The following is a 26,615-nucleotide window of genomic DNA, read 5'->3' on the forward strand; positions in this document are numbered from 1 at the left end:
GCTTGGAGACTTTTTGTATATCAGAAATGGGTTTGCATTCGGCCACTTTAACACCTAACCCTCAAATCTGTAGATGGCGGTTGTGGTTTTGGTGGTGGTGTTTCCAGTTTGCCTTGACTATGTTTTATGCTCACGCCGAGTTTAGTATGGCTTCATATATCAATCTTCCCTGGAAAGAGCGTCGAACATACGCCTATATCAGCCCTCCAGGAAATGTTATAATCCTGAGCTTCTCATGCTTCTACTTCCGCAGCTAGTGCTACGGACAATCCGTGTCATGTTGTCATGTTTCCCCCTCTTTTCCTGCCTTTTTTTTTCTTTTTCTTCCAACAGGCTTCACAAGTATACAGCAAAGCAAAATACACTTGCAGAGCGAACGTTTTGTGTAGAGCGATAGAAGCGATTAACAATATTGGCCAAGGTCATCTGGTTTCAGCTCTCACTCGCCATTCAGGCAAGGGAGGCTGACCATCGCCCTGGTTCCGGACCTGTCGCTCCCCTTGTTTCCTCATCAGTTGCTTCAGCGAAGTAAGGCCGCAAGCGTCCTCTTTCTCTGTATGAATTTTACGAAAGCTGTAAGGAAGGTTATGCTCTGGGGTTATTTCCCTATTTTCTTAGGAGACTTGGGAATATCCAAGGAACCCAAAGGTGTTAGGTTGTGTCGACAGTAGTGTCGATTTATTTAACCAAATACATCCCCATCCCATCGTTTAACGATGGAATGGAGTTGAACGCATATGCGTACGTCACAGACCCTGACTATATCTCCCTGGGATTCGGGATGGCATACCGCCAACCACTACTATCCGTCTGTTGGCTAAGTCAATGGGACAAAACACCCTTCATCTGGATCCTGATCTTCCAACTCCTCTACCATGGCATTAGGATCGGGCAAAATGCAAGAAATGCAAGAAATCCCTGGCTAACAGCAAATCAACCAAGCTGGCAAACGAGAAAAGAACAACCGGGGGTATCCCTATGCTGTTGAGTTATGTGTTATTTTATTAGATTTAAGCGACGGGAGTAGCTGTAGTGCACTATGGCTTTTTGGCCATTTCTTGTACACTTAATTGATTCATATTAAGGAAGCCCTATACAGGCTAATCACCCAAGGATGGATACATGATGCGAGGTGGATTTTATTTTTTTCATCCACATTATGCACGCCTCACAAGAGTTCCTTCTCAGGTTCTTTGCTCTACTTTTTCGCTCCGTGTCCACTATTTTGACATATCACGAGGCAGTCTGAAATTCGAGAGAGATTTGAAAGGAGCCTATATAGCCCATATTATTCACACCCATATATATATATATATATATATATATATATAATTTCGAAAAAATACATGTTCATCGAGGTTCGAATTTGAATGTATATCACGTGATTGGGAGATACCGGAGTATAGAGATTTAAAAAGAAGTAGTAGTCGAAGAAGGAATAAGAAATAAAAGGTAAACAGTAAAGAGGAAACAGTCATTGAACTGTTCAGGTCGTACTGGGACTCGAACCTGGGTTTCCATCTGGCGTGCTAACCGCTAGCTATACAACCGCAACATGTTGGGTGGCTGGTTCTTGCCTACATCCCATTACAATTTCTCCGTGTGTTTTTGTGGGTCCCCTTTGGAAAAAAAAAAAAAAAGAAAAAAAAAAACCCTCACCCTATTAAATTGCTTGAGCTGATTGAAGAAAGCCGGGGAAAAAATTATAACTAAATAGGTGAGCTTTCCATTTAGGTCGTACTGGGAATCGAACCCAGGTTTCCAGAATCAGAATCTGGCGTGCTGACCGCTACACTATACAACCGTGATTTATTGGGTGACTAAATTCCCGAATTATATTTTCATGCCAAGAACCAAGGGCTGGCTCTCCTCCTATCCAAACACAGCGAGAATAACTATTACTAGTACTTATAACAAATCATGGGTGGCAACATTTATATCATACCGGTACGCTTAGAGTTGTGAGGGAAGGGGTGCTGGCTGTGTGCCTGCTATTGGGATATCTTGGGTGCTCCTGAAAAAAGCTTGATTGAATGGATCCCACGACACTACTGGGTTTTCCTGCTCATAACTCGGATATCAGTATTTTCATATTATTATTGCTTTGCTGAGCCTCAGTCACAGAGACGTTCTAGCAAAATTATGTGGCTATTGTGTTGATCGTTATCAGCCCGTAATGTGCTTTGTCTAGGTAATAAAGATACGTCGAAGTAAAATAGATATAAAAGTAACTATGTCATCTCACCAAAGCGGCATTTTCATCATCTCTGCTGTGATCCTCTTCAGACTCATTCCCCGACTCGTTCTCTCCCTCTTGGCTATCCTCCGATTTCTCATCCTCTTCGCTTTCGTATTCTGTACTTCCTTCTTCCTCCTCCTCCTCCTCCTCCTCCTCCTCCTCCTCCTCCCCATCACTCTCCTCACTGTCCTCCGCAAGCCAATCATCCAACGTCTTCTTCCCATTCCCCACCACAACCCCATTCTGCTTAACCCTACCCGTCCCAACATCATGTTCCTTGAGTGCATGATCTAACCTCTCACCAGCCGTCAGATGCACCTTCTCAACAAGCCCAGCTCTGCTCAGCTCATCCTCACGAAGTTTTGGATCTGGCTCCTCCCCAGCATGGACCCAATCGGGAAGAGTCTTGTAACCACGCAAGCCGTGGATACCAGCATCGGGCCCTATGACCAGCGTAGATGTACCGAGAAGTAGGTCCTTGCGCGTTTCTGATGGGGAGGGGGTGAAAGGGACCGGTTTTGGGGCGAGTAGGAGGAGGCTGGCTAGTTGCGTGGAACTCGGTTCTGCGAGTAAAGATTTGTAGAGGCGGGCGCGATCACGAAGGTCGTAGGAGACATCGTAGCGGGCGAGCAGGAGGATGTATTCCCATAGGACTTTTACGGAGTCTTTATCTCCAGGTTCTGCTTGGAATGGGGTTTGTGAAGCGTTGTCACAGTCGTTGCCATGGTTCTCTTCTTCGATATTATTGGTTGTAGTTTCGATGTTCTCGGCGATATGTAGCAGGTGGTGGAGGTAGACCTTAGCGCCTAGAAGGACAATTTGTTGCTTCGCCGTTTCAGATTCATCTGCGAATCCCTTTACGAGAATCCGCAGGACATCTGGGGCAATATCATTGCCGACGTCAATGCCTGCAAACTCGCCCACTAGCCATATTATGCTGGCCCTTGCATCGGGGCTGGTCGTCGTGTCGAGGTGTTTAGCTAGCATAACAACTGTCTTTTTGTGTGACGCTGGATCTTGTTGGATAAGATGCCTAATGACGGTTAAGGCTTCCGAGACAAGATTATCATCGGCACTGGATATCTGGCTGAGCAGAACTCGAAGGCACCACGCTGATGTGGCTGAGTCATTCTGAGCACATCTACCAATTGCCCTTACACTTTCTCGAACGAGTTCAGGTTGTGATTCATGAGAAAAATGCTCCAGTTCACTGAGGATGATGCCTTTAAGGTGAAGTCCGCAGTGTGGGAATAGGAGAGTTAAGATTTCTAGCTTTAACCTCCATATATGCGGCAGATCAGACGAGCGTATTAAGAAATGCGAAGTGTACTTCAAGAAGGGTTTTGGGTCGATGAGGGCCACACATATGATATTATATAGTGCGACATATTGTATATCTTGCGGACCTCGCAACAAGGCAACTAATGGTCCAACAGCAGAGTCAAGGTACGCATTAGTCCCAACATATAGGAACAATCGGACGACACTCACAATGACGGCGGCGTTCCGACTTTGGAGTAGAGGTTTGCATGCCCTGAGCAAGAGGTCAAGGTCTGGGTCGATTACCTGAATCTCCTCACCAGATTCCTCGGCATCTGCATTCCCCTCATCTTCCTCTTCATAAAAACCCTTAGACTTGGAAGCCTTTAGTTTTTCTGTTCTCCTAGGAAAACATTTCCTAGCATAGACTACCATCAACCGTAGAGTCGCAAGTTGTCCCCATTCATCCATATCCACTAGCTTCCTAACAAGGTTGCGATAATGCTTGTGTACCAAATCAATCCTGTCAGGACACACCTCAAGAAATGATGAGACAGCGGGTCCCACTACGAAATACTGGCTGTCACCTAGCAGCGTAGATAGATATTCCAAAAGTTGAGGCAACGTCGACGGATCCAGATTATAACATTTTGGGATGGCTAGGGCCGCAGCTTTGCGCACATGAGGACTCATATCTCCGCAACCGCGTTTAATGGCCAACGAAACGATCTGGTTAATCACGGGAACTCTGATTCCTGACATTGTACGCAACGCCATGGCGCGCACTTGAGGGTTCTGATCTGTCAATGATTTTTGAATGGCATTGATCGAGAGGAGTGCAAGATCAGGTTCGGATTCGGCGTGGTGCAGTAGGTATATATAAACTAGTTTCTTGACCTCAATGTTCGGGTTCGCAACGTTCTTCACGACCGATGAAAAGAAAGGTAGGCATGGCTCAGCCCTATACATCAACTGGAAACCTAGTCAGCATTTTCTCCAGTTATATTAAAGTATGATCATACCGCTATGACCTTCCGTAGCCCATCCAGAATATCCCGATCATTCCTGCTATCAAGGAGCTTCTTGATCTGCGAAAACGAGGTATGGCGATATGGGGAAGTTGATTTGAAAGCGCCTCTAGAACTGCTAGCATTGTGAGCGGCTTCGACTGTGAGCTCGCGAGCTGTAGACAACATATAAGTATATGCTGATGCTTTCAAGTGAGGCAGCGGAGATGTTACCTGTTTCTAGTATAGAGGAAATGCGCGAGACAGACTCCATTTTTCCAAGATACCTCCAGCAGCCGCCCGCGCAGCAGTTAATCCTCAGTGGTCGAGCAGCTCATGGAGTGGGAAGGGTAGGGCGTAAGAGGTGATGGGTGGGGTGAGTTTGTGTCTGCGAAGGGTTCTGCACAGGATGACGCTACAGTTCGCCTGGAAGCTTTTGGTGGCGTTTGCACAGCGTTGTTCAAGCACATGCCTGCCGCCAGCCAACCGCAAGATCAAAGACTGAATATGTTTTATTAATATGATATTTGCCATATCACTCAAATATTGGTCTTGCAAAAAGGAGCAAAATCTCTAGAATTTGCGAGATATATCCATCGATATGGTCTCCGATCGCAACCCAAGTGTCCGATCTTTAGACTCCGCGCCAGACTATGTTGAATATCTACTATCCAGAGACGCTTCTACAACCACGCTGATTGTATGCTCTACCAGAGATGCCTTTTTACAGCAACTGTACACCTCCATTGCGTCAACTGCACCAGGAGCTGAACAGCCATCTTCACCACAAAATTGCCACCATGGGGACAGCCATAAAAGTTCTCATCGCCGTTTGTTCAATACCATAGAGTCGATTGCCCGCGCCAAAAGGCTCACGTTAGCATTTTGCCCGAGTCTTGAGCATTTCCGTGCTTATATATCTGTTTTCCGATGTCCGCAGCTTCTGTCACCTCAGCAAGAATGCAGTCATCTCTCATACCGAAAGAGGCCTGTGCTGGCTGTCCTTGGTCTCGTTTCACTCCATTACGATACAAGTCAGTTCTCTGCGCAGGGCATTGCGAAGAACCTTGCGCTCGCTGTTGAGATTGCTGCTAGGGAGAGGGTTGATTTGACCTTGTGCGAGTGCGTTGCTGTTGGCCGTGAAGGTGCCAGTGGTAGCAGCCTGTGGGATGCTGATGTACCTCTGCTAAGTGGACAAACACTGGCGGCCGGGACTGGGGGAAATAGTGCTAATTTGGGGAGGACTGTGAAAGTGAAACAGGTTGTGGAAAGGTGGTTTTACTTTGTTTGAACGAACGAGAAATTTACAGAATGCGAGAAGAAAAACTATCTACTTGAATTATGGAGTTCTATATACGTACCCTGAGTTCCCCAGTTCATGCAAGAGGTTCTCAAAGAACCAGAATCGAAAACAAAAACACCCGAAGCAACCATGAGGGTATCCTAGAAACGCATGCCTAAACGACCGGCCCAACTCCCAAAATCCGAACTCCATTCCGTTTGGACCCGACAATCAATCCTCAGAGACATTTTTCCATTTCCGTGATATAAAGCTTAATATGGGACTCTAACTTCAAGTACTCATCGTGGGCACTGTGGATTTCATTCTCGATATTTTCCTTGAGGTCTACCATCTGTAGAAGGCGTTAGCAGGGCAGATTCCATACTTCAAGTATCTCAAATGTTTTGTAGGCATTTTCTGCACCTGGAATTTTACCTTTTTCTCTGTTTGTTCGATCCGAATCCTTCGCCGCTCCATATCCCGTTGCTTCTCCGCAAGTTCCTCGCGAAGCTGCTTTTGTATTCCCCTTAGCTCCTCCATCCGCGCTTGTGCTAACTCTTGTTTTTCCCGACTGCTTTTCCGTAGCGCTTCCGTCCGTTCGTGCCAACGAGATAGTTGTCGTTGCAGAAGTTTCTCCGTTTGAGCCACCTCCCGGACTGTGTTTCCTCGCTCTGTGAGCGCATCCCTGTTTCGAATGGCACGAGCATCTTCCTCCTCCTCCTTCTGCAGCTCTAGAGCAATGTCTTCCAAAACTTTTACACAACTTTGGACATCATTGGCAACAACATTAAACGTGTCCATTGACGTTTGTAATGCGCGCATTCTCTTTTCCATATTATCAATCTGTAGTTTGTCCCTCGTTAGACTGTCCGACAAGTCTGTTAGAGACGCTTGAAGTGTCGCCGGGCTTTGTAATACGTATGGCCGTAGTTTCTCGCTCTCCTGTCGACTCTTCAAGATTTTCTCGGTCATTTCTTCGAGATGAGTTTGTTTCCGTGCCTTCTCCATCTTGACTCGCTCGAGGGTCTCCGCGACACGTTCTTGACTCCGCCTCAATTCCAACAATCTGACTTTTAATTCGTCATTCCTCTTAATCTTATCATTTACCGGGCCCTCCATTGCCTTTTGCTGCCTGCTCATCTCCGCTAACCGCTGTTGCATTTCCTGGTTCTCTTCGTATAACGTCTCGATCCGCGCTTTGGTCGTCTCTGATTTACTGAAATGTTTGTCTATCACGGCTGTTTGTGTTTCGCGAAACCGGACAAAGTTAATAAGGTATGAAAATATCTTGACAAGGCGGTCGTGTGTAGGTTTTGTAAGATCCGTAAAGGCAAAGTCGTTGACGCCGCACTAGATAAATTTGTTACAAATTGCGCAGTATAAAGTGTTTAAAGAGAAGCTTTTTCTTAAAGAAAAAAAAAAAAAAAGAAAGAAGAAGAAAAGAAGAAAAGATGCATATCTTCGAACATACTTCAACCATTAACTTCCGCAGGGACATGAAGAACCCCATCAGATTACGTGTGTCTGGAGGAATAAGATCGACATGGTCTGGACATATATCCTCCGCAGCTGCGCGCATGGCCGGCTCAACAGTTTCTCGAGTTGCATTCATTAGTAGCTCCGCGAACGATTCAAAGACTAATTGGATTTGTTGTGGATTCGGCTTGACCAGGTCAGCGACGGAGAACGGGACTCCAATATCGTTTATACATCCTGCGATTTCCCTATCCGGCTACAAGAATAATTGTTATTATTAGTAAAATATTAGATGTGGTTACGGGATACAGTAAAATGATGTCCACTTACAAGTCGCATTAGCGCATCGCTATCGTCTTCTTTTTTCTTGTTCCGACCACCCTGCTGGCCACTCCCGCCATGGAACTGCTGGCTCATTCGCGAATTGAATGCCATATTGCAGATACGTAAAGCAAAAAGTGCATCGGGCAGTTAATTTTTCTGATCTTGATGTGACAGAATTTTTATATATAGGTTTCATTCGTGAATGAATATGTTCTCCGCTTTCGCGTTGGAGGGGAATTTGTTTGTTTACTGAGATAGAATGACCGCATGCTTCCAAAAGTAATTTAGCGTGAAAAGAGGGGTTGCTGCTGCAAACAGCGCAAACAATGACCACAATTTAGTTTTTGGTGAGAGTCTTGGCATCAAGTGAGATCTTGGATGCTGCTTTGACTGTCCTAGCTTCCTTCACATATCAAATTATTTCTTTTCACGGATTTCGATTGTGGGTCATTTGACGCCACAGTGCAAATTGGTATTTGAAATTTGACGTTTCTTGTCCATCTAAAGGCTTCAGGCAAACCACTGTTCAAACATCAAATCTCTGACCTCACTTGTCAAGCCGGTGCTCAACACCCCGCTCATCGCTTGGTCGCGATCGTTTCTCGGTGCAATAAACGACTCACAATTACTTGACCATTTACCTGTTTGCGAAAAACTCTCCTAGGCCGTTTTGACCAGTTGCTCTCTGCCGGTGAGCGGTCATTTACGCATCCAATGGTAGCAAATATGTCACCAGAAGGCACTAACGAGCCATTTGAGTACGTACTACAGCACTGTGGAAATTCTACTAATATTTCATGGGTTCTGATACTTCTATAGTATTGTTGCCACATACAATGACCTCCTCCTTTCCGATCCCGACCTCACAATGCCGATCGCGGCTATCGAAGCATTAGTCCTTCTCCTAACTCACAACCCTGCTTCCACAATATCTGAAACTCTGGATCTACTAGAAAAACACACCACACACTTAAAACGTACGATACCGAATCCAATCGCCCTTTCAGCAGGCACCGATCTTTTCCAACGGTACCTCATAACAACATTGCAAAGACCGGGCCAGCTCGGCCCCGGAGGGGATTTCAATGCGATCAGATCGCATCTCCTAACCAACGGCCGGTTATTCATAAAGCGCGCAAAGGAAAGCAGGGATAGAATTGCTGCATTCGGGAGAGGATTTATACGAGATGGAAGCACTGTGTTGACAAACGGTGGTTCGAGGGTGGTTAGTGCCTTGTTGCGGAAGGCTGCGGACGAGCTGAAGGAATCAGGAACTCCCGCGGCTAGATTCAAGGTCATTCATGTTTTGTCAGATAATTGTGATGGCAGTTCGTCCGGGCCGAATCCAGAAGGTATGGATACGGTCAATGCACTTAGATCGAAGGGTATTCCAGTAGCTACAATCCCAGAGTCGGCAGTGGCATATGCACTGGGGATGGTAGATATGGTTATTGTCGGCGCGGAAGGCGTGGTTGAGAACGGCGGTATCATATCGCGTCTGGGAACGTATCAAATTGGCCTTCTAGCGAAGGCTGAAAGCAAGCCATTTTATGTCGTTGCAGAGAGTCACAAGTTCGTCAGACTCTACCCACTCGGGCAATACGACCTGCCGATCAAACAGAATGTTGTCGATTTCAAGACAGATTCCAGCGGTGAGTCCTCTAGGAAAACCACCAGCATTCAAGCAGGAAGCCCACACCACGAGCATGCAACGAAAGAAAAAACGGATCACCTCGACGCGCTACTTAGCGGGCAAACGTTGTCATCTGGCGAAGGGGAAACGTCAATAAAACGGGCAGCTGTCGATTTCACACCTCCCCATCTCATCTCAGCTCTCATTACAGAGAGTGGCGTGCTAACACCCAGCGCCGTCAGTGAGGAATTGATTAAGATATGGTTTTGAGCTTCACGTTTTTGGCATTGGACTTTCATACCCTTTTTTCTTCCTCTATTGTTAAGCGGCAATTAATACATCCTCCATTTGTTCAGTCAAAAAGACGATGTTATGGAATCCATTGTAGCTTTTTCGCCACTACCTTGTATAAGCTCTCTGCCTTTGTGACTACTATCGAGCGGCTTCTCATGGTGATTCCATAAACTCCTTACCAACCAATTATCATCCACCATTCAAATGCGAAGCTAACGCTCAGATGATTAAATATGAAAAAAAGGTCTTGACATCATATGCATCAATACATTCGGTATTGATACTATACACCAGGAATAATACCTAGGTAAACCAAAATCCATCCAAATTACGGAAGAACAATATATGGCAGGAAAATTCAAGATTAAAATAAAATAAATAAAAAACCAACGCTATTCGGAGAGTTTCTATTACACAAGCCTTTTGAACTTGACCAACTACCCAGCCCACGATATCCTTTTACCCTGCGAGTATGATGTCATTTTCTCACTGGAGCATTCCTACCTTCTTCGTGAAGACCCGAAACTTCCCCGGCGTCCTTTTCGTCCCTACGTGGCGCTTTCAGAACCGATCCGGTGCTATTTATCTGATTGAACATGTTCACTAGCCTGGGGGAAGCCTTGCACTACAATCATTTGTTCGAGGAGGTCTGAGATTGGTATGGAATGAGGATGACATGCTTTTCTGTTGTCCCGAAGTTATCATCAAGTGGCGCATGATAACGTAGGGGCACTTCTGACGCATTTAGATAGACCTTTTGTTTTGAAGTCGAATCCGATTGAGTCGAACTTGGGCATGACGGATATGACTGGGCGTGCTTTCTCCCCCCTCTTCTAGTTGTAGAATGAGTGCCTTCGAGATTGTGTCCCCTAGAATGATACAGGGCACCAATCGCACATGCTGCTTGCATAGCTGGGGCGAAATAAATCACAGCTAAGAAACCGCGTGAGCCACCGGGTCTCATAAAAATATAGTAGATATGGGGTTTATAGAGTGTGTGGCGCTTAATTTTCTTTAGCACATACATGGATACATGGATGGACGATATATATCTATATATATATCACCTTTCTTTCTTTCATCCCAAGGCTGGCCTTCTTCCTAATCTTTCGCCCTTAGAAGAATTGGAGAATGTGGCCTCGAAACGATATCGCCTTCCAGCAGTGCAATATGTTTCCATTCTAGAAGTTGATGCTCCTCCTCTTCCTCAAGGATAGTGGGCAGAACATGAACATGGTATCGTGCGCGCTTGTTCAAAAGTTTTCTATATGCGTGGCTGGCGGAGCGAATAGTAGGAGATGCCTTGGCATGATTCTCCAACTGTTCAGTCCTTCCCGCGATCCCCGTCACGAAGACGAGAAACACGCATGACCATAGGATGGCATTGCGGAAGTAACCCAGAAGGATTCCGCTGTGGGGGGAGGTGTCTTGAATTTTCTGGATTAAATCAACGATGGGATACATGGTTGCAAGTCAAGCCTCTCTGGGATGGAAATATATGAAGATATGTAGATAGATATGTAGATGACTATATGAGTTGCAAGAAGCATGGAACTATATGTGCATGACGAAGCGGGCGAAGGGATGGGGGAGATCCATATAGTAGAATTGAATGAGGTCGCATATATAGTTTATTTAATAGCACGATCACATCGACTTTGGAAATGCTTTCCAGGCAAGGAAAAGCCTGAATGAGCTTTACTTCCTGTTATAACGGTATAATAAAAAGTAAGAACGCCAGAACTATGATATCGACATGTAAATGACCACATAAACGAAAAGAAAAATACTGGAAAGCTCAAGAAAGCCCACGATTAACCTCGAAGGAACAGGATATGAAAACTTGAGATTGAAAAGTATGATATCTTCTTCATGTTTCGAACGGTAAAGATGGGATATACAACAGTAAAGACCACCTTGTCAACTCCAACGGGTTCTTGTAGCAAGATGGGCTGAAAGTTAAAAAGCGTTTGCATTGAACCTAAGAGGAGTTAAAAAGGAAACCTAAACTCTATTTTCAAGCCTTGTTATAGGGATGAGCCTATTTAGCTGACAGTTAGCCGCCTTTAACAACCCCGGACTGAGATGAGATGGCTCCGAGTCTATCTATAAATTGCTTCATTGGGAATAAGACCTGTAACTTGCTTCTCACCACTACCATTGGTATATCTTTGCGCGTTGATAATTAAGTTTTCACTAGTTACTTGCAGACTGGATATCTATCTAAAATTTAAATAAAAATTACGAAGAATAACTGTATCACCACAGTAGAAAACAAACACCCAGTAAGCGGGAATAGGAAACACGTAACTAGCATTATGACTGAAATTCCCCAAACTCCCCGCCGCCATCATCATCATTATCGCTGAAGCCATGCACCACTTTATGCTCTTCCGTACCCAACATAGACTGCGGTCTTCTCCGTCGATCGTTGCGCGCACTAGATGGCGGGGGCGCAATCATCGGGAATGATGTAGAGGAGAAACCCCCACCCCCACCTGCATCCTCATCCCCGGTTACTCTTGAAGGTGGCGCTGGTGGCGGAGGGATGGAAAACAGCGCTGTCTGTTCCTCTCGAGCAGCGCTGGTGGGGCTGATCAACTTCTCCGGCGTACTCGTCGGCTTCTTCCCGCCGATATTAATACTAATCGTTTCCCCAGGCTTCAGGCTGTAATCCCTCGGCGGCTGCGCTGGGTTTCCCGATGCCGATGTTTGCAGTGAGCCGAGTCCTGATGTCTGTCCCCTGGCCCTGTTGGCTCCCATAGGGCCCCTTCCCGCGCCTGGTGAAGGGGTCTGCTCGTCCAGGGCAAACCCCAACACCTTCCGTGCCTCCTGCAGCGTGACGCCGAAATCAAACGCTTCGCTTCTATCTTCGAACCCAATGCCTAATATTGCTTTTCGCCCATCATTCATAACTCTTAATGCGAAGAAGCGCGAAGAATCGACGGCATGCTCTACGGCGCCTGGGTCGGTGTACGGGGCTGCTGCGAAGAGGTTGCCGGTGCTTGGGTCCTCCAGTACAATGTCCACCTTGACTTTTTCTTTTTCTTGTAGATTAGCTACCGAGACTGTGGTGGTGGAGGTTTCTCTTGCTGGAGCCGGATTTCCAGGGCGGGGTTGCAAATGTGTCCGCGCTTGCGGCTGCGGGGAGGAAGGTAGGGTAATTGCGGTTTCAATAATGCGGAGTCGAGCAGTGAAGATCTGGCGGGTCTGGTTGTTATTCTTCGGGTCCGGGACAGTCCAGTCTGCGGCTGAGTAGCCCTTCATGGAGGTCAACGGTGGTATCGCATAGATATGCACGGGGTGACAGATGAAAAGCACACGTTGGATCGCATCGCTGGGAAGCTCCTTTCCGGTTGCGGGATCGATTTGGCCTGACATTATAGCGATGGATCTTTGTATAGAGGGCAACGTGAAGGATTTTGCATAGAGGGCTTGATCAATACACTCCGAAAAATGTGTCTGGTTCTGATCTTTCGTCTCATTATGATGCTGGATGCACTGTTGGAGGGTGGGGCAACTAGGCATGAAACTTGGTCGAGCGGAAAATCAGTAGCAAAACACTGCAAAAAATAGCCAAAATATCCATGTATCTCTAGGATTTATTCAAATATCATCCAATCCATTCAAATACACATTTTTCATATCTTTATCATCAAATCTATCAATATAATATCTTTTTCAATACGTCTCACAACACTCACTATCCTACTTTCTAGGGCAAAAGAGCTCGACCACCACGCCCGTTCGCCCGCTCACCTGCCCACTCCTGCCTACGAAAGTTCTGGCTGTATTCTAGATAGCTTGCCCTCCAAGGGTCTTTTGCTACCGAACGAGACTGAAACAAAAGAGACTGGTCTGATAATTAATACCTATATCCTCATGTATACTATGTAGAGTTAACCGCCGTGCGCAAGACAAAAAGCCATAGGCCCCCGGGGAGGGAGAGGGATGTGACGCGATAGTTTAGTGGTGGCATATGAGCAAGTGGCTTCCGCCTGGAGAACAAAAAATATTTCGCTTTCTTTTCAATCCTCACTCGACACTCATCTCTTGCAACAAGTTGACCTCCTACGACTATCCACAATGGGTGAACCGCTCGAGAAAAGCTGTGTCGCATGCGGGTGGACACTTGACAAAGAAAGGCGGTGCCATTATACAAGCCACCTCAAACTCTTCTACGGCGCATCTACACGGGGTGTGTGGTCCATCGGATCAGATGTAATTCTGAAAGATCGGCCCGACGAGGATCTAAAAGCGAAAGTTGAAGTCAATACACTGAACTATTTAGCGACCCATACCGACATTCCCGTCCCGAAGGTTTTACGTGACTGGGTCGATCGAGATGGGCGGTACTTCGTTTTGAACGAACGCGTAGGTGGTCAGACGCTCGAGGAGGCATGGACTTCTTTGTCAGAACCCCAAAAACTAGATGTCGCAGACCAAGTCGTGAAAGTGCGAAAGAAGCTTCGATCCGTCACGTCAACATCTATTCAGTGTGTCGATAGAAGCCCATGCTATCCAGGCTTATTGTTTTTCGATCTTGAGCCCCGTGGACCGTTTCACTCTGACCAAGAGCTCTGGGATGCTCTGGCCCTAAACCTTCGCCACCTCCCTCAACAAGTTTTGGAGAACTTGAGGAAGAGCCTACCGAAGTGCGAACCCTATGTGCTCACTCACTGCGATCTCAATTTGGGAAACATCATGGTCCAAGACGGAAAAGTTGTCGGTATACTTGACTGGGAATACGCTGCCTTCTTTCCTATTTGGTATGAGTACGTTTCGGCCTCTTTCGGATTTACAGACACGGACGTCGAATGGAAAAAGTTGCTCCGGGAGCGCTTATATGTACATGGCGAGGCGCACGAAAATGCGAAGGCATTCTGGACAGATATGTGTAATCTTAGACACTATCCCAATCTGGACGAGAAAGGTCAAGAAACTTTAAAGAGACTGTCCTAGACAATCTTGAACTAGTGAAAACACGCGCTCCCTAGAAATCTCTGTTATATCGGCTAATTCCAGTAGTTTTGGTCCCGATAACTGCTAGATATAATTGATCACAATGGGAGTTATTCTTACGGAATATCCTCAGTGTGTGAGCGCAATCAGTGTTCAGATGATTTCCCTCTGCATGCCGTTTGAATTGGATCGTAAGGCAAGTTAAATGTCTGCTCCAAAAGGAATCCACACTCAATTGGAGAAAGAACGAAAAGAGGCGAAGACCGGGAGTGACCTGCGCCAAATCGAAAACACATTGTCAGCCAAGTACACGCGGATCCTGTACCTAGAAATCGAGCTTGCCTACCAACGCGGGGTGAAAGCTGTCTTGGGCTTCGCCGAAGCGTTACACCAGTTTCGAAGCCGCGCGTCATGAGGGCAACCTCCGAGAGACATCTGTCTGGTCATGCTGGGATGCTGGTGATAATTTCCGTTGCTTGGATCTGCTCACCATCTGGGAGGCATGATCGTTCAATGCTGTTCCAATGTTTGGAAGCTCTCCAACCTGGGGAGCGTTGCCAAAATTGACACATCCTGAGGGTGCTGGCAAGCAATAACAGCAGTCTCGAAGTCGCACAATCCAGAGGAACTGGGTATAGGGCAAGAGGAGGATTTGAAGGGAATTTGAATTCCAGTTTTGCCATTTGAGTGGAACCGGAGTCGTTTTTATAGATGACGGTCGCCCGTGACGGGAGAATTCGCCTTCTACCCAGCACAGACGATCCCGACCAGCTCCTGCAATCTAGGCCATTGATTACCTTCAATTTAATCATACCACTTACTAATATTACTATTATTTATGGACCCATCTTCGAGGAAGACGGAAGCTTGCTCTATGAGAGTCTCTTTTGTGGGGGAGTCTGTCTGCTCTAGTTCCACTTTTGAAGTGTTGATGGCTGTTGCAGAATTCAATGTATTGCTGTTCAAATGTGAGAGTTGTCAGCTAGGAATCACAGGAGCTTTCAGTTCTGAATTTCCATACATGATTGCTGAGGACAAGATATAGAGGACAGGGACTAGAATGCAATGTTTCATTGTCCCCTTGAAAATGAAGATGATGCTGTTGTTGCCATTTGAGATTGAAGATTCCACCCAGTGTAGTAGATACTGACTGGATCACGCAGGAATGATTCGACAGTTGATTTGCGGAGTGATTTGAGTTGACTTATACAACCGAACTTTTAAACAAAAATTTCTCTCAAGAAGGGAGTGATTGCGATGCGCAATGCGCGTGGTTTTCGAGCTGGTATGGTGAAAGTCTGCCTCGTCGTTGTGGAATCCATACAGCTTGGATGGAGAAGGATGTCCCCAGGATGGAAACTGTACCGCAGCCCACCGGTCGATTACCACGATGTTCATGTGGTCCAAGCGGAAAAGGAGTCCCGGAAGAGGATACGATATCAAGCGGCCAACTTGTTATTATTCCGCCAGTCAGGGACACCACAGCCAGTGTCAGCAAATTGACTTCTCCAAGCTCCAGGCCTCATCAACGGCTTACTTAGTATATGGAATAAATTGCAAGCAGATGCTGCGTTTTCTCGCCGGATCCCCTGGCCCGCCATATGATACAGTTGAAAAACGCCGACACCCATCATCACAATGCAATCAGTGAGCAATCAGTGGAGGTTATAGTTTATGTATACGCATACTACTAAAAATCTCTACCGACAATGTGGATCAAAGCGGGATAATTCAGGATATTTTTGGAAAGAGCGGGACAATCCGTGCGCTTGAATGCGATGCAGATGGCGGGATCTACGGACGCTCCGATGCAGATGCGTTTAAACGCCCTAAGTGGGGGGAACCTTGGTGGAGGCAGTACTTTGCCGTCTGGTAATGTTTTGGTCGTGAGTAAATCTAGCCTTGTCTCACTATTCTTCTTTCCTTCCATTTCTTCCATGGACCATAATGATGAATATTATTATCACTATTATTGTTATCTTTTTTTTTAAAAAAAAAGAAAGAAAAAGAAAAAAAAACTACAGCGATTTGCGATGACTGAGGCACCATTCATATACAGCTGTTATAAGAGTAAGACGTAGGGAGAGGGTGGGTGACTTGTCGTTTTTGTTTTTCGACTGGATATTAAGTTAGTTAGGTGGCTGGGCACCGATGAGACACTGAATGAGGCAACTGATGCCAACCTCATAGCTTAGTTGGATAGGAGCGCGCATGTTATTTTGAGTTTTCTTTTCCTTTCTTTTTCCTTTCTTCCCTTTTTCTTTTCATTTCTTGCTTAAGTTACGGGATCATGACATGTCATTGCTTCCTGAAACCGCTGCCAACTGTCGGCTTTCTCCAGTCTTGACCAATAAATCAATCCCCTTCTGCCGAACTGGTACAGGAACAGGAACAGGAACTAGCACAGGCACAGGCACAGGCACAGGCACAGGCACAGGAACAGGAACAGGAACAGCCAGTTAAAATCCCCAACTGGGGCGCAGGCAGGGCGTCCCTCCGTAGGTATGTTTCAAACGATAACGAGTTGTGAGACAAAATACGAGGAAGAAAATCAAAGCAAGAACAATTTATTCGCACTGTTGCGTCGGAATCTCACGAAAATTTATTCCGTCGATTGATATGAAGATATCTATATATCGATATATCACACATCGTATACATACCTCCTTACTAAGCGCAGAACAATATTCCCAGTATCGATCAATCCTTAAGACATAGTAGCATATATAGCAAAGCAGCATTGTAGTGAATGACTACTACGGTGGTGATACCCCTATGTAGGTACATCCCTGCTGGAACGTTCCCTGTCCTGGGTACTACAGCTTAGCTCCGGGAATAGATTTGGCGACGCGAATACGTTGAGTTGGCAGGCGACAGGCAGGGACTCTGGGGGGATCGCATTGACAGTTGACAGCTGACAGTTGGCAATCCATGGATCAGTTGGGCCAGAAACCCTGGAACAGCCGGCAGCACGATAATCCAGGCCGAGACAAACACAGAGCCAGGGCCGAACGGCGGAACTAGGCGAAACTAGGCGAAACACGGCTAGAACCAACCAGGAGGCTTGGGGTGTGTGGCTTAGTCAGCGACCCAGTGACCGCTCGCATTTCCCCCTCCTGCCACCTGCCACAACGCTCCCTTCGCTGCCTTCATCCCAGCTTCAACTTTCAACTTCAAACGACGCCGTGCACCGCCCATCGCCACGTAACAGTTCCGCTTTGCCTAGGCATCTCCTTTTCTACGGTTCCAGTCCCGCTCTGGGGCCGATAAACGGTGTTCGAAACTTTCCTCGTCCCTTTTTTTCTTTTTTTCTTTTTTTTTTCTTTGCTTTTTCATTTGTGTCCTCTTAACTATCCTTCGAAATTTATCCTAACCTCCCTCCTCTCCATACCTACCAATACCTACCTATGTACCCTCTCTGGAAATATCGTCGCGGTGTCGCCGCCATTCTCTATTCTGACGTCAACTGAATCGGGCGTAGCTGGTCTCACCCCAGCCCAGAGACTGGCGTCAATTTGTTTCTGGTTTCTCATTGTGCAGTGTTCCTCGTTGAAATATCTCCAGCCATGGCTATATGGCCCTTTGGTCGCCGGAGGAAACGGTCCCGAAAGGCTGCGGACGACGATGCTTTCTCGAGCTCCCTCACTGCTGGTGATCCTCTAGCACAGGCACACGCTCGGGGCTTTGGGAGCCATGGTTCCCCTCAATCTAATCTCCATGTCCATTCCCATGGGTCCGTCCTAGGTTCTGGGAATGCTACCAGGAGAGACAGTAAGCGAAGGAAACGCAATAATGTTCCCCCAGCAACACACGATTTATACGACAGCGACACCGTCCGTCTGACGGATATACCCCCCGGTACCTTGTCCATCGCTTCTGCCCGCTTCCGTCGCCAACCTACCTCGATTGATACCTCTCTCTCGCGCAATTTTGTAGCGTCGTCCTCGCACTTTCACTACGCGGGCACTGTCTCGCAGACCAGCCTTGGACACCCTCCGACCCTTCACGGTCGCCGCAGCAGCACCGAACCCGCGATGTTGAGACGGAAATCTTCGAAGCGCAAACGAAATGATTATGCGAGGGAGTTGGAGATAAAAAATATGACCAGCCATGTGACTGTCCTACGACGACCTTCGACTGTGTCACCCGCCACCCAGTGGTGGGAGTCTAACAAACGCGGCACGAGGAATATAAAGTCTGCCCATGGCGCTGTATCATCCCAAATGTCGCTACAGGTTGATTCGGGTCGAAGTTCCCCCTTCGACATGGAACCTTGTTCCTTCAAAATCAGTTCTTTCGCGGCTCTGGCTCCTCGACCAATTCTGAGGTATGCTGAACCACCGCGGTACGGGCCGGAGAGCAGGGATCATTCTCGAGCATCCACGGGCAAAGAACGGAGACAGGTCATTCCAGCGGAAGACCTTACGCGTATTTCTCGCATCCAAGACCTTGCGGATGATATGGATGCGAGCGCTTTGAGGGAGCTGATGGAAAGAGACCGACGGCGAAAAGAAATGAAACGGATAGCCGACCAACAGAAGCTACAACGGAAATTACAAAGAAGAGCGGACCTTCAACGCGAACAAGAACGACGGAATCCACCCGTACCCTCGCAACTTCCAACTTCAGGATATAGTGTTGGAGTTGGAGTTGGACGTCCTCCTATTCCTGAGCCTCGATCTGCAGACAATGTTGCTGTTCCTATTCCAGACCGTGTATCTTCAGATACTGTGGAGGCTGTTCCTTCTTCTGGGTCTTGGCTACGGGACCCATCCAAGGAAAGTCTACGCGGTACAACTTCAAGCCCGAAAGACAAACCACTGTCGAGCGTAAATAGCGGTTCTGCTCTACGTGGGCGCTCCAGTGTTATCAGCCACGATATTAGCATGTCTAGTATGAGCGGCCGACATTCCATTGAGCCGGTCCATGGTGCCAAAGGCCCAGACAATGCTGCCAATTCCCATGCCCCAGAAACAACCGGACGACCTACAGCAAATATTCTTCGGGATTTTGAACTCCAGAAGCGTCATTCAGACAACGCTGGAAAGCTCTCTACTTCCTGGACCACCTTCTTCCGACGTGGTGGGACGCGGTTCCGACGACAGAATTCGGAGCGGACGAAGACACCGTCGGAGATTTCAAGCCCACCCAGAGATTCATTTCAAAGAATCAACCAGCAGGCAGCACAAACGCAACCCGTTCCACTTCCGGAACGAAGCTACATGCGCCCTGGAATGTTTCCTCGAAATCAATCCAAATTTACAGAACATTTTACCGACCCCGTCAATGATTTCCCGCCTCCACCTGGACGCGATTTCCAATCGCCAAGCGGCCCTCATCTTTCATTTTCAGTAGCTAGATCACCCGCAGCGGCTGGCGCAGACCGTTCTTCCGTTGCTACTCCTGAGCAACGTGCCTACAGCCGTTCATCTGGCGCTGGCAGCCCAGAGACTAATGCTGAGAGCATTTTACTCGCCCACTCTCTTGCTTCTATAGACTCTGAGGGCTCGTGGCTGTCGGGGCGACCTTCCCGGCGCTTCTCCCATCCGCCCAAGAATTCTAGCAGCGCGAATTCCACAAGGGACATACTAGACGTGTATGCAGAATATGCGGAAGATGATCGCGACCGCACTCGCCACCTGACAGCGGATGATCGTGATCATGGGCGTCGGCCACCTTTACTTTTGGAAGAAATGGATCAAGGAGAAGAAACCTTCCACGACGGTGTCGGGAAACGCGCACTCCTCGTCCGCCCGGACTACCGCCCATTCTCTAACAATGCCAACATCATCATCGACGACAACCTCAAGAACCTCTACATGGAAACAGAAGGTGTGGGAGCGGGTGGAGCTCAATCAGACGCCGAATCTGCCAGTCCAGTTAGCGCTCTCGGAGCCGATTCGGAGGTCCGGCGCGCAACCAGCGTGGATCTGGGTAAGCAACACGTGCGTCATATTAGCGCAGGAAGCGCCAAACTTTTGGAGATTTCCCGGCGGGCATCTGAGACTCGCAGGTTGAGTGCTGGTTCGACAGGGAGCGGTACCTTACCGAATCATGCGTAGCGCCGTGTGAGTAGGGGAAGTTTCGACAAGTAGGTGAAAGAGATAAGAAGAAAAGGCAGAGCAAAGGCCATAACGGGTGGACGATGATGAAGATGAAGGAGGAGGAGGAGAAGAAGAAAAAGAGAAGAAGAATTATTTTCTCGGACTGCATTATCAAGCAAGCCAGCCCACACTCTTTTGGTTTTGATTTTTCTACCTTTCCTTGATTCGACTTTTTTTTCCCCGAATGATAGGATATGCTGAAGGTTGTTTTCTGCGGGAAATACCCCCCAAAAAACAAAAGTGACAAAAAAACCACGAAAACCCAGCAAGAAAATAACCGAAAAAAAAAAACGAAAAAAAACGAAAGAAAAATATCAAGATGAGAAAAAAAAATTAAAAAATAAGGTAAATCCCAAAGGAATGAAACCAAGACATCCGCAACGTCGGGAAAAGAACCAACTTGCCAAAGTTCATAGCAGAGCATGGCACGTCACACTCATTTGTTATTTTTTGTTAACCCTTCACTAACGCCTTGTCCCTTTGTTAACTAACCCCTTTATTTCTAACTTCTTACGATCATTTTTACCCCTTGGCCTTGCTATGATAATCCAGATGGAGAATTGCGCTTCCTCTTACTCTTCTTGTTTCTCCTTTTTCTTTTCATATCTTTCTTAGATTTATCAACGAAAATCCTCATCGTCAAAAGAATATCTTTGCCACTTCTTGCATGCATTTTTTTTTAGCTTTCGCCATCTCTTCCTCCGTTCCAAGTCCGTACGCTACGCAGAACTTCGTTTTGCACCGCTTCCCTACCAGAGGACCTGTTATATTGTCTACCCTTAGTTGTTGAATTTCGCTATTATCCCCCATTCTGTTTTTTGTCTCTTACTAAGTCCTTCGGCTTGGCCTTCTTTTCTTTCTATTGGTTATGTATTTATTTATTTATTTATTTCAGAAATGGGCTGGGAAATAACGACATCAGCTGGCTAGCACACGCCAGCAGGTAGTCAAGGCAGGAGTGTTATTTTGGAATAGGATATTGGGGATTTGAGGGGCGGTGTGTGTCATTGCAATTGGAAATGGAAATGTCCAGGAATGAATCTTATGGAATTTAGTTACATCTAAATGATTTGATTTGATTTGATTTGATTTGGTTTGGTTCAACGTCTCAGAGGGCATGGAGACGTGTTACGCTAGAAAGGTCTCTCTGTACACAGAAGAAACATAGAAGGTTTAGATAACAACTCATGAGAAGACCCAGCCAACATGATTCTTAGAGTGTTCTCTGCTTTTTATAGTTAACTGATTCATCACTGCTTACTCTTTTCATATTGCTTTTTACTACGGGCAGCCTGCCCTTATCGGGGGTGGACAAATGAACCTCTAAATCACAGGGGATGAAGGCATCTTTTGATTCCTCTAAAGGGTTGGTTGGAAAGCTTAGGTATAACACTCTATATAGCAGAAACATGCAGCTGGGACACAGGACAGAGTGAAAGCACAAAGTTATATTCATTATGTTGCTATTAAACAATACCATCACAGATATCATCGCAAATATCATCGATATCTCTATCTTAACAATGATAACTTCACCCGCTACTTATCCGAGCCTTTTATTCCTTAGCTACATCATGGCGTTCTTAGTATGGATCTCGTGGCGACGAACCCTACCCCCGAGGTCCTTCCATCCATTTTTTCTGAAAATTTGAGTTCTCATAGGCGCTCAATTTGACGCTCTCCAGAGTGACCATCAATCCAAAGTTTTTCAAGGCGTCCCTATGTTTAACGTCTCTGCTTCCTCCCTCAGCATGAATTCTAGCTCTTGTTTGTCATCTGGTCGATCCTCTGCAGCAAAGTATAGACTATGTGCATAGCCATGCTTAGCATTGAGAGGGAGAAGGTGATCCCAATGGCAAACAATCCGCACTATTCATGCATGAACCGTGGCGCTCTCATGAATTCAACTGCCCCACATTCCGTTCGGGTTATGCTGGTGCAACGCGGGCTATATAAGAGCCGCGGAATCGGCTGCTTGGTCAAGATATCGGAAGAGATTATCAAATGAGCCGCTGGCTATAGCATCCTGATACAAGTTGACCATCTCTCTAGCTTCAGGAAAATCTTTCGTCGTACTCTACTGCGCAAATTTGGCCTTGCCCAGATATTTTCCCTTCCGTTCTTCGGGCACGGAATCTCGTATTGGCTTCTTCTTCGAGCCATAGCCATTACTTGGCTAGCTTTTTCAGTAATCCTAGCGACCCTTTAGACGGAAAACCGAAATGTAGGTAGTTGTGTACTACAACTCGGATGCGTTTTGACCTCACATACGCCATCAAGTGTAGCCCACAACCTGTTAATCGTGTTATACGCGAAGTTAACGGAATCAAGCTTGAATATTCGAGAGGAAATTTCTAGGCCAACTTATATATCTGTGAGAATAACGAATTAAAAGTTTTAGAAGACGTATCTTACAGTATTTCTTAAAGCCATCTTCCCTCCTTCGGCTCTTCAATGCTTCCATCCCCTCCCTCCCACTGACTATCCACTTGCTGTAATCATTCTGTGTGAGATGTGCAGGAATACTCGCCGCGCAGAGCCACTCAGCAAGACACTTTTGAAAAGCAATTGCGTTAAAGCGATGGGATCTTGGTTCAAGGAGAGCGAACAAAATCCCAGTTGTCCTGTTTAAAACTTCTTTCTAATTTCTGGGATTTCTATTCGTGGCCGTGCTAGTATCTCTATTTCGACGCCGAAGGTCAGTTTCTCCATGACGTTTATTCAACGTTGTTAGGGTTAGTGGTATTGTTGAAAGGATTGCTGCCTTTTCTCAGAAATCCTCAAGAGAGAGTAGACGGAACTAGGGGAATCGAGATAGTTGACATAAGATCTCCTTGCACAAAAACGAGTGTCGTAGGAGAGCATACTGGGGCATCTTTTTGATTTTTAGTGACTCCAAATAACGATAGAAGTCTTCCTGCTTTTCTTTGGGAGCACAGAAACGGCTAAGCCTCATCTGCTTTTCCTCCTTGAGCTTCTTGACACGGAGGGCATCGTCCATTGACATTGACATTGACATTGACACGCACTGAAACCACCATTAGCGGAAGATCAAATATTTCGGGGTGGGATGACTCGGTGGAGTTTTCGTAGCTACCTCCTATGCGGGTTTTGTTTATTAATGCTGTCAAAACAGTCAGTAGAATGAATACAAATGAGAAGGGATGAATACTATAATTATGCTATATTTTACTTACAATCATTGACAAAAATACAAGGGCCTTATTAACGGGTTTATAAGCTCGGCAGTAGTTACCGTGTCACTGAGCATCAGTTGAGCTTCACTGTATTTAGGTGATTTAGATATGATGATGATTAATGGGTAACTATTTGAAGATGAAGAATAAGAATAATTCAAAGAATTTCATTACATGGCCTTGTTCAGCGGCCCAGCCTCGACCGAGCCCTGGCCCACAATGGACTAATAGGCCTTTGCGGTGCCGGCGTCAGGTGTTGCATGTTCCCTCATAATTGATTTCTAGCTGTACGCAAGGATTATCTCAGTGAACTCAGCTGCCCTGCTCAAAAGGCAGTGTGAAAAAGTACACACTAACCCACATTAAGAAATGATAGCATAATCCTCAGCAATTGCTTGCAGAATGTCTGAGAATGGGCACACGGTTGAGGCGATGCTAAGAAAGTTTATCATAGTGCAATTCAAGGCTGAAAAACAGCTTGATATGATTCTAAATCCTGCACCACACCATGATGCAACAGTTCATCATGGTGCAAAAAAGCTGACAAATCTCACAACTATTCCACATGAAATCCACACATCATCATGACATCTTCTTGATCCCTCTCAATAATGTTGATTTTTCATATTTTGCAAGGTTCTAGCTGTTTCTAACTCTAATTCTAATCCTTAATCTAATCTCATAGTTAATGAAGAAGTGAGAGTGTATTATATGTAGTGTATGTAGTTTTATTGGGATGAGGTGCAAAGCCGAGGTTGGAAAATAGCTCAGTGTATTGATGATGATTGAACTTTTGCAGTGTTGTAACAGGAGTAACGGATGTATCTATATTTAGAAGTGGCAAGACAGCAGTAGAAGGGCACAGAATGTGCTAGAATCATGATGGACATGGCGCGTGGTGTGGCAACACTATCTATAATGCTCGCTGATATCCGCAGATCTTAGGAGATCAGTGATTAGCTTTGAATATAAGAGATTGCTACCTTGTTAATACTACCGTGCGTACTTCACACTACTCTTATCACTACCCTTTGTAGCCTACCTCTTACACAATCCTAATCGCTCTTAGCCTTATTTGAGTAGTCCGTTGTTACGCACGCCCTATAAATAAGAACTCGCAACATTACGCTGTAGTTAGACAACCCAAGATGGTTTCCACAGACTGCAACAGTTGAACGATCAAATTCGCAAACGAGAGCAACAACTCGCCATCTTACACATGCGCAACAACGCCTTAATGAGCTGGAGGCGCAGATCCGTGAAGATTCTTCTATTGTATTCCCGACCTAGCCCAAAAATGCCGCCGTAGAACCACCACCTGATCGAACCACAAGTAGCAAGGATAACGATGACGAAACACCGCCGAGATTGGAGATTAAGGAATACTACAAAGGGTAGTGATAAGAGTAGTGTGAAGTACGCACGGTAGTATTAACAAGGTAGCAATCTCTTATATTCAAAGCTAATCACCGATCTCCTAAGATCTGCGGATATCAGCGAGCATTATATAGATAGTGCTATGTCCATCGTGATTCTAGCGTGTTCTGCGCCCTTCTACTGCTGTCTTGCCACTTCTAAATATAGATACTTCTATTACTCCTATTACAAGTGTGAAAAGTGAATAGCAGAAGATAGTAGAAAGGGATAATAATAGTAATGATATTAGTAGATAGTAGCGTAGCTAATCGCTAAGAGAAGAAAGAGAAGAGAAGAGGAAAGAAAAATGTGCGAAGGACATGCGTATATATATATATATATATATGTATATGCATAGAAATAGTGATAGAGCGAGAAAAGGAAAAAATAAACGGAGATAAATGAAGATATATAAGGAAATAATAAATGAGTGCATTACAACTCTTTCAGCATCATGTTCAACTTGTGTCCCAGTCTGAGAACTACCAATTGCAGTTTGTATAAGAGTTGATTGAAATTCTTTTGCTTTATGGCCACTCCGTCACAAATCTAGATAATTAATGTTTGAATATACGGATTAATATGATATATAGCTATCTCTGAGGTGTATTTTTATATCATATATATACCTTGTATATCCTACTAAAGCGTAGCTGTGGAAGAAAAAAGTAATCAAGATATGAAAATAAAAATTGATTCCATCGAGAGATAAATGATATATCTAGCTCTTTTACTTACACTCATTTGTTGAACTGATATAGCTGTTTATTATTCTTGTTCAAAGATTTCTTCTCAAAAAATATAGTTACTGTATCTCAGACACTGCTCCAAGAATCAAAATTGTTGATTGAATAGGATAAGTGACAGATTAGTAGCAGATTAGTGGCAGATTATGTGGTTCCCTGATTGGCTGGGCTAAAATGGCGAATTCTTTGCAAAGCATCTGAGAAAATGCAAGGATTGGAAACTCTTCTGCAGCTAGGGAGCAGTTTTGGACTCTTGGTTGTCCTTGTTTTTCTCACCAGTTCGTTCCATCCGGGATTGCAGAGGACAAAGCACACACAATTCTCAGGATACATACATCCTCAAAACGTGTTTGGAAGTAAGTGGTTTTCAAAATTCTTTACCCGCCAGGCACAAATTTTTCTGGGCCCAGAGACCAGGTTCGGAACTTCCCTCCCGTCTTCGGCGTTCTTGATATCTCGCGCCGAGCTTGCAGTGCCATTTGGAATCACCCAAACCTGCTGTTAACAGGAAGGAAATAAATCTACATAGGAGTGCTTACAAAAGGGCGAAAAGGGAAAATTTAAAATAGGGTATCCTGGCAGAGAATCATAATTTAATTAAGAACCAGATAGAAAGCGCAAAAAAAGAATTTCAAAGAATTTTCGGCGGCTCCCAAAAGCGAGAAAAAAATCCCC

At 45.8% G+C, this 26,615-nt stretch overlaps 10 protein-coding genes and 1 non-coding gene across 11 annotated transcripts; 4 read left to right on the forward strand and 7 right to left on the reverse strand.

Moving 5' to 3' along the window:
* Positions 1-1,732: 1,732 nt before the first annotated feature.
* On the reverse strand, positions 1,733-1,804 carry HCBG_11037. The gene has a single exon. It is a non-coding gene; the product is annotated as a tRNA-Gln (tRNA).
* A 338-nt stretch (positions 1,805-2,142) lies between these two features.
* HCBG_04845 (AP-1 complex subunit beta-1) lies at positions 2,143-5,253 on the reverse strand (the record flags this gene model as incomplete). The annotated part of the gene is made up of 3 exons (XM_045431894.1): positions 2,143-4,471; positions 4,522-4,682; positions 5,175-5,253. The coding sequence occupies 3 exons, from the start codon at positions 5,251-5,253 to the stop codon at positions 2,237-2,239; spliced, it is 2,475 nt and encodes an 824-aa protein (XP_045287106.1).
* Positions 5,254-5,791: 538 nt separating this feature from the next.
* Positions 5,792-7,819, reverse strand: HCBG_04846 (kinetochore protein nuf2; the record flags this gene model as incomplete). The annotated part of the gene is made up of 4 exons (XM_045431895.1): positions 5,792-6,140; positions 6,224-7,138; positions 7,260-7,520; positions 7,595-7,819. The coding sequence occupies 4 exons, from the start codon at positions 7,697-7,699 to the stop codon at positions 6,027-6,029; spliced, it is 1,395 nt and encodes a 464-aa protein (XP_045287107.1).
* A 199-nt stretch (positions 7,820-8,018) lies between these two features.
* On the forward strand, positions 8,019-9,579 carry HCBG_04847 (translation initiation factor eIF-2B alpha subunit; the record flags this gene model as incomplete). Its single annotated transcript, XM_045431896.1, has 2 exons — positions 8,019-8,346; positions 8,408-9,579. 2 exons carry the CDS (start codon positions 8,315-8,317, stop codon positions 9,489-9,491), a joined length of 1,116 nt encoding a protein of 371 aa, XP_045287108.1.
* Positions 9,580-10,616: 1,037 nt separating this feature from the next.
* HCBG_04848 (uncharacterized protein) lies at positions 10,617-10,979 on the reverse strand (the record flags this gene model as incomplete). The annotated part of the gene is made up of 1 exon (XM_045431897.1): positions 10,617-10,979. The coding sequence occupies one exon, from the start codon at positions 10,977-10,979 to the stop codon at positions 10,617-10,619; it is 363 nt and encodes a 120-aa protein (XP_045287109.1).
* An 852-nt stretch (positions 10,980-11,831) lies between these two features.
* Positions 11,832-12,896, reverse strand: HCBG_04849 (uncharacterized protein; the record flags this gene model as incomplete). The annotated part of the gene is made up of 1 exon (XM_045431898.1): positions 11,832-12,896. The coding sequence occupies one exon, from the start codon at positions 12,894-12,896 to the stop codon at positions 11,832-11,834; it is 1,065 nt and encodes a 354-aa protein (XP_045287110.1).
* Positions 12,897-13,601: 705 nt separating this feature from the next.
* HCBG_04850 (uncharacterized protein) lies at positions 13,602-14,477 on the forward strand (the record flags this gene model as incomplete). The annotated part of the gene is made up of 1 exon (XM_045431899.1): positions 13,602-14,477. One exon carries the CDS (start codon positions 13,602-13,604, stop codon positions 14,475-14,477), a length of 876 nt encoding a protein of 291 aa, XP_045287111.1.
* A 409-nt stretch (positions 14,478-14,886) lies between these two features.
* On the reverse strand, positions 14,887-15,875 carry HCBG_04851 (uncharacterized protein; the record flags this gene model as incomplete). The annotated part of the gene is made up of 3 exons (XM_045431900.1): positions 14,887-15,251; positions 15,299-15,435; positions 15,802-15,875. The coding sequence occupies 3 exons, from the start codon at positions 15,873-15,875 to the stop codon at positions 14,887-14,889; spliced, it is 576 nt and encodes a 191-aa protein (XP_045287112.1).
* Positions 15,876-18,043: 2,168 nt separating this feature from the next.
* On the forward strand, positions 18,044-21,802 carry HCBG_04852 (uncharacterized protein; the record flags this gene model as incomplete). The annotated part of the gene is made up of 1 exon (XM_045431901.1): positions 18,044-21,802. One exon carries the CDS (start codon positions 18,044-18,046, stop codon positions 20,537-20,539), a length of 2,496 nt encoding a protein of 831 aa, XP_045287113.1.
* A 487-nt stretch (positions 21,803-22,289) lies between these two features.
* On the reverse strand, positions 22,290-23,582 carry HCBG_04853 (uncharacterized protein; the record flags this gene model as incomplete). The annotated part of the gene is made up of 4 exons (XM_045431902.1): positions 22,290-22,450; positions 22,849-22,944; positions 22,997-23,205; positions 23,449-23,582. 4 exons carry the CDS (start codon positions 23,580-23,582, stop codon positions 22,290-22,292), a joined length of 600 nt encoding a protein of 199 aa, XP_045287114.1.
* Positions 23,583-24,180: 598 nt separating this feature from the next.
* HCBG_04854 (uncharacterized protein) lies at positions 24,181-25,176 on the forward strand (the record flags this gene model as incomplete). Its single annotated transcript, XM_045431903.1, has 3 exons — positions 24,181-24,297; positions 24,913-25,036; positions 25,088-25,176. 3 exons carry the CDS (start codon positions 24,181-24,183, stop codon positions 25,174-25,176), a joined length of 330 nt encoding a protein of 109 aa, XP_045287115.1.
* Positions 25,177-26,615: the final 1,439 nt, after the last annotated feature.

The sequence above is a fragment of the Histoplasma capsulatum genome, assembly GCF_000150115.1.
Source record: "Histoplasma capsulatum G186AR genomic scaffold supercont2.6, whole genome shotgun sequence".
Taxonomy (NCBI): Eukaryota; Fungi; Ascomycota; class Eurotiomycetes; order Onygenales; family Ajellomycetaceae; genus Histoplasma; species Histoplasma capsulatum.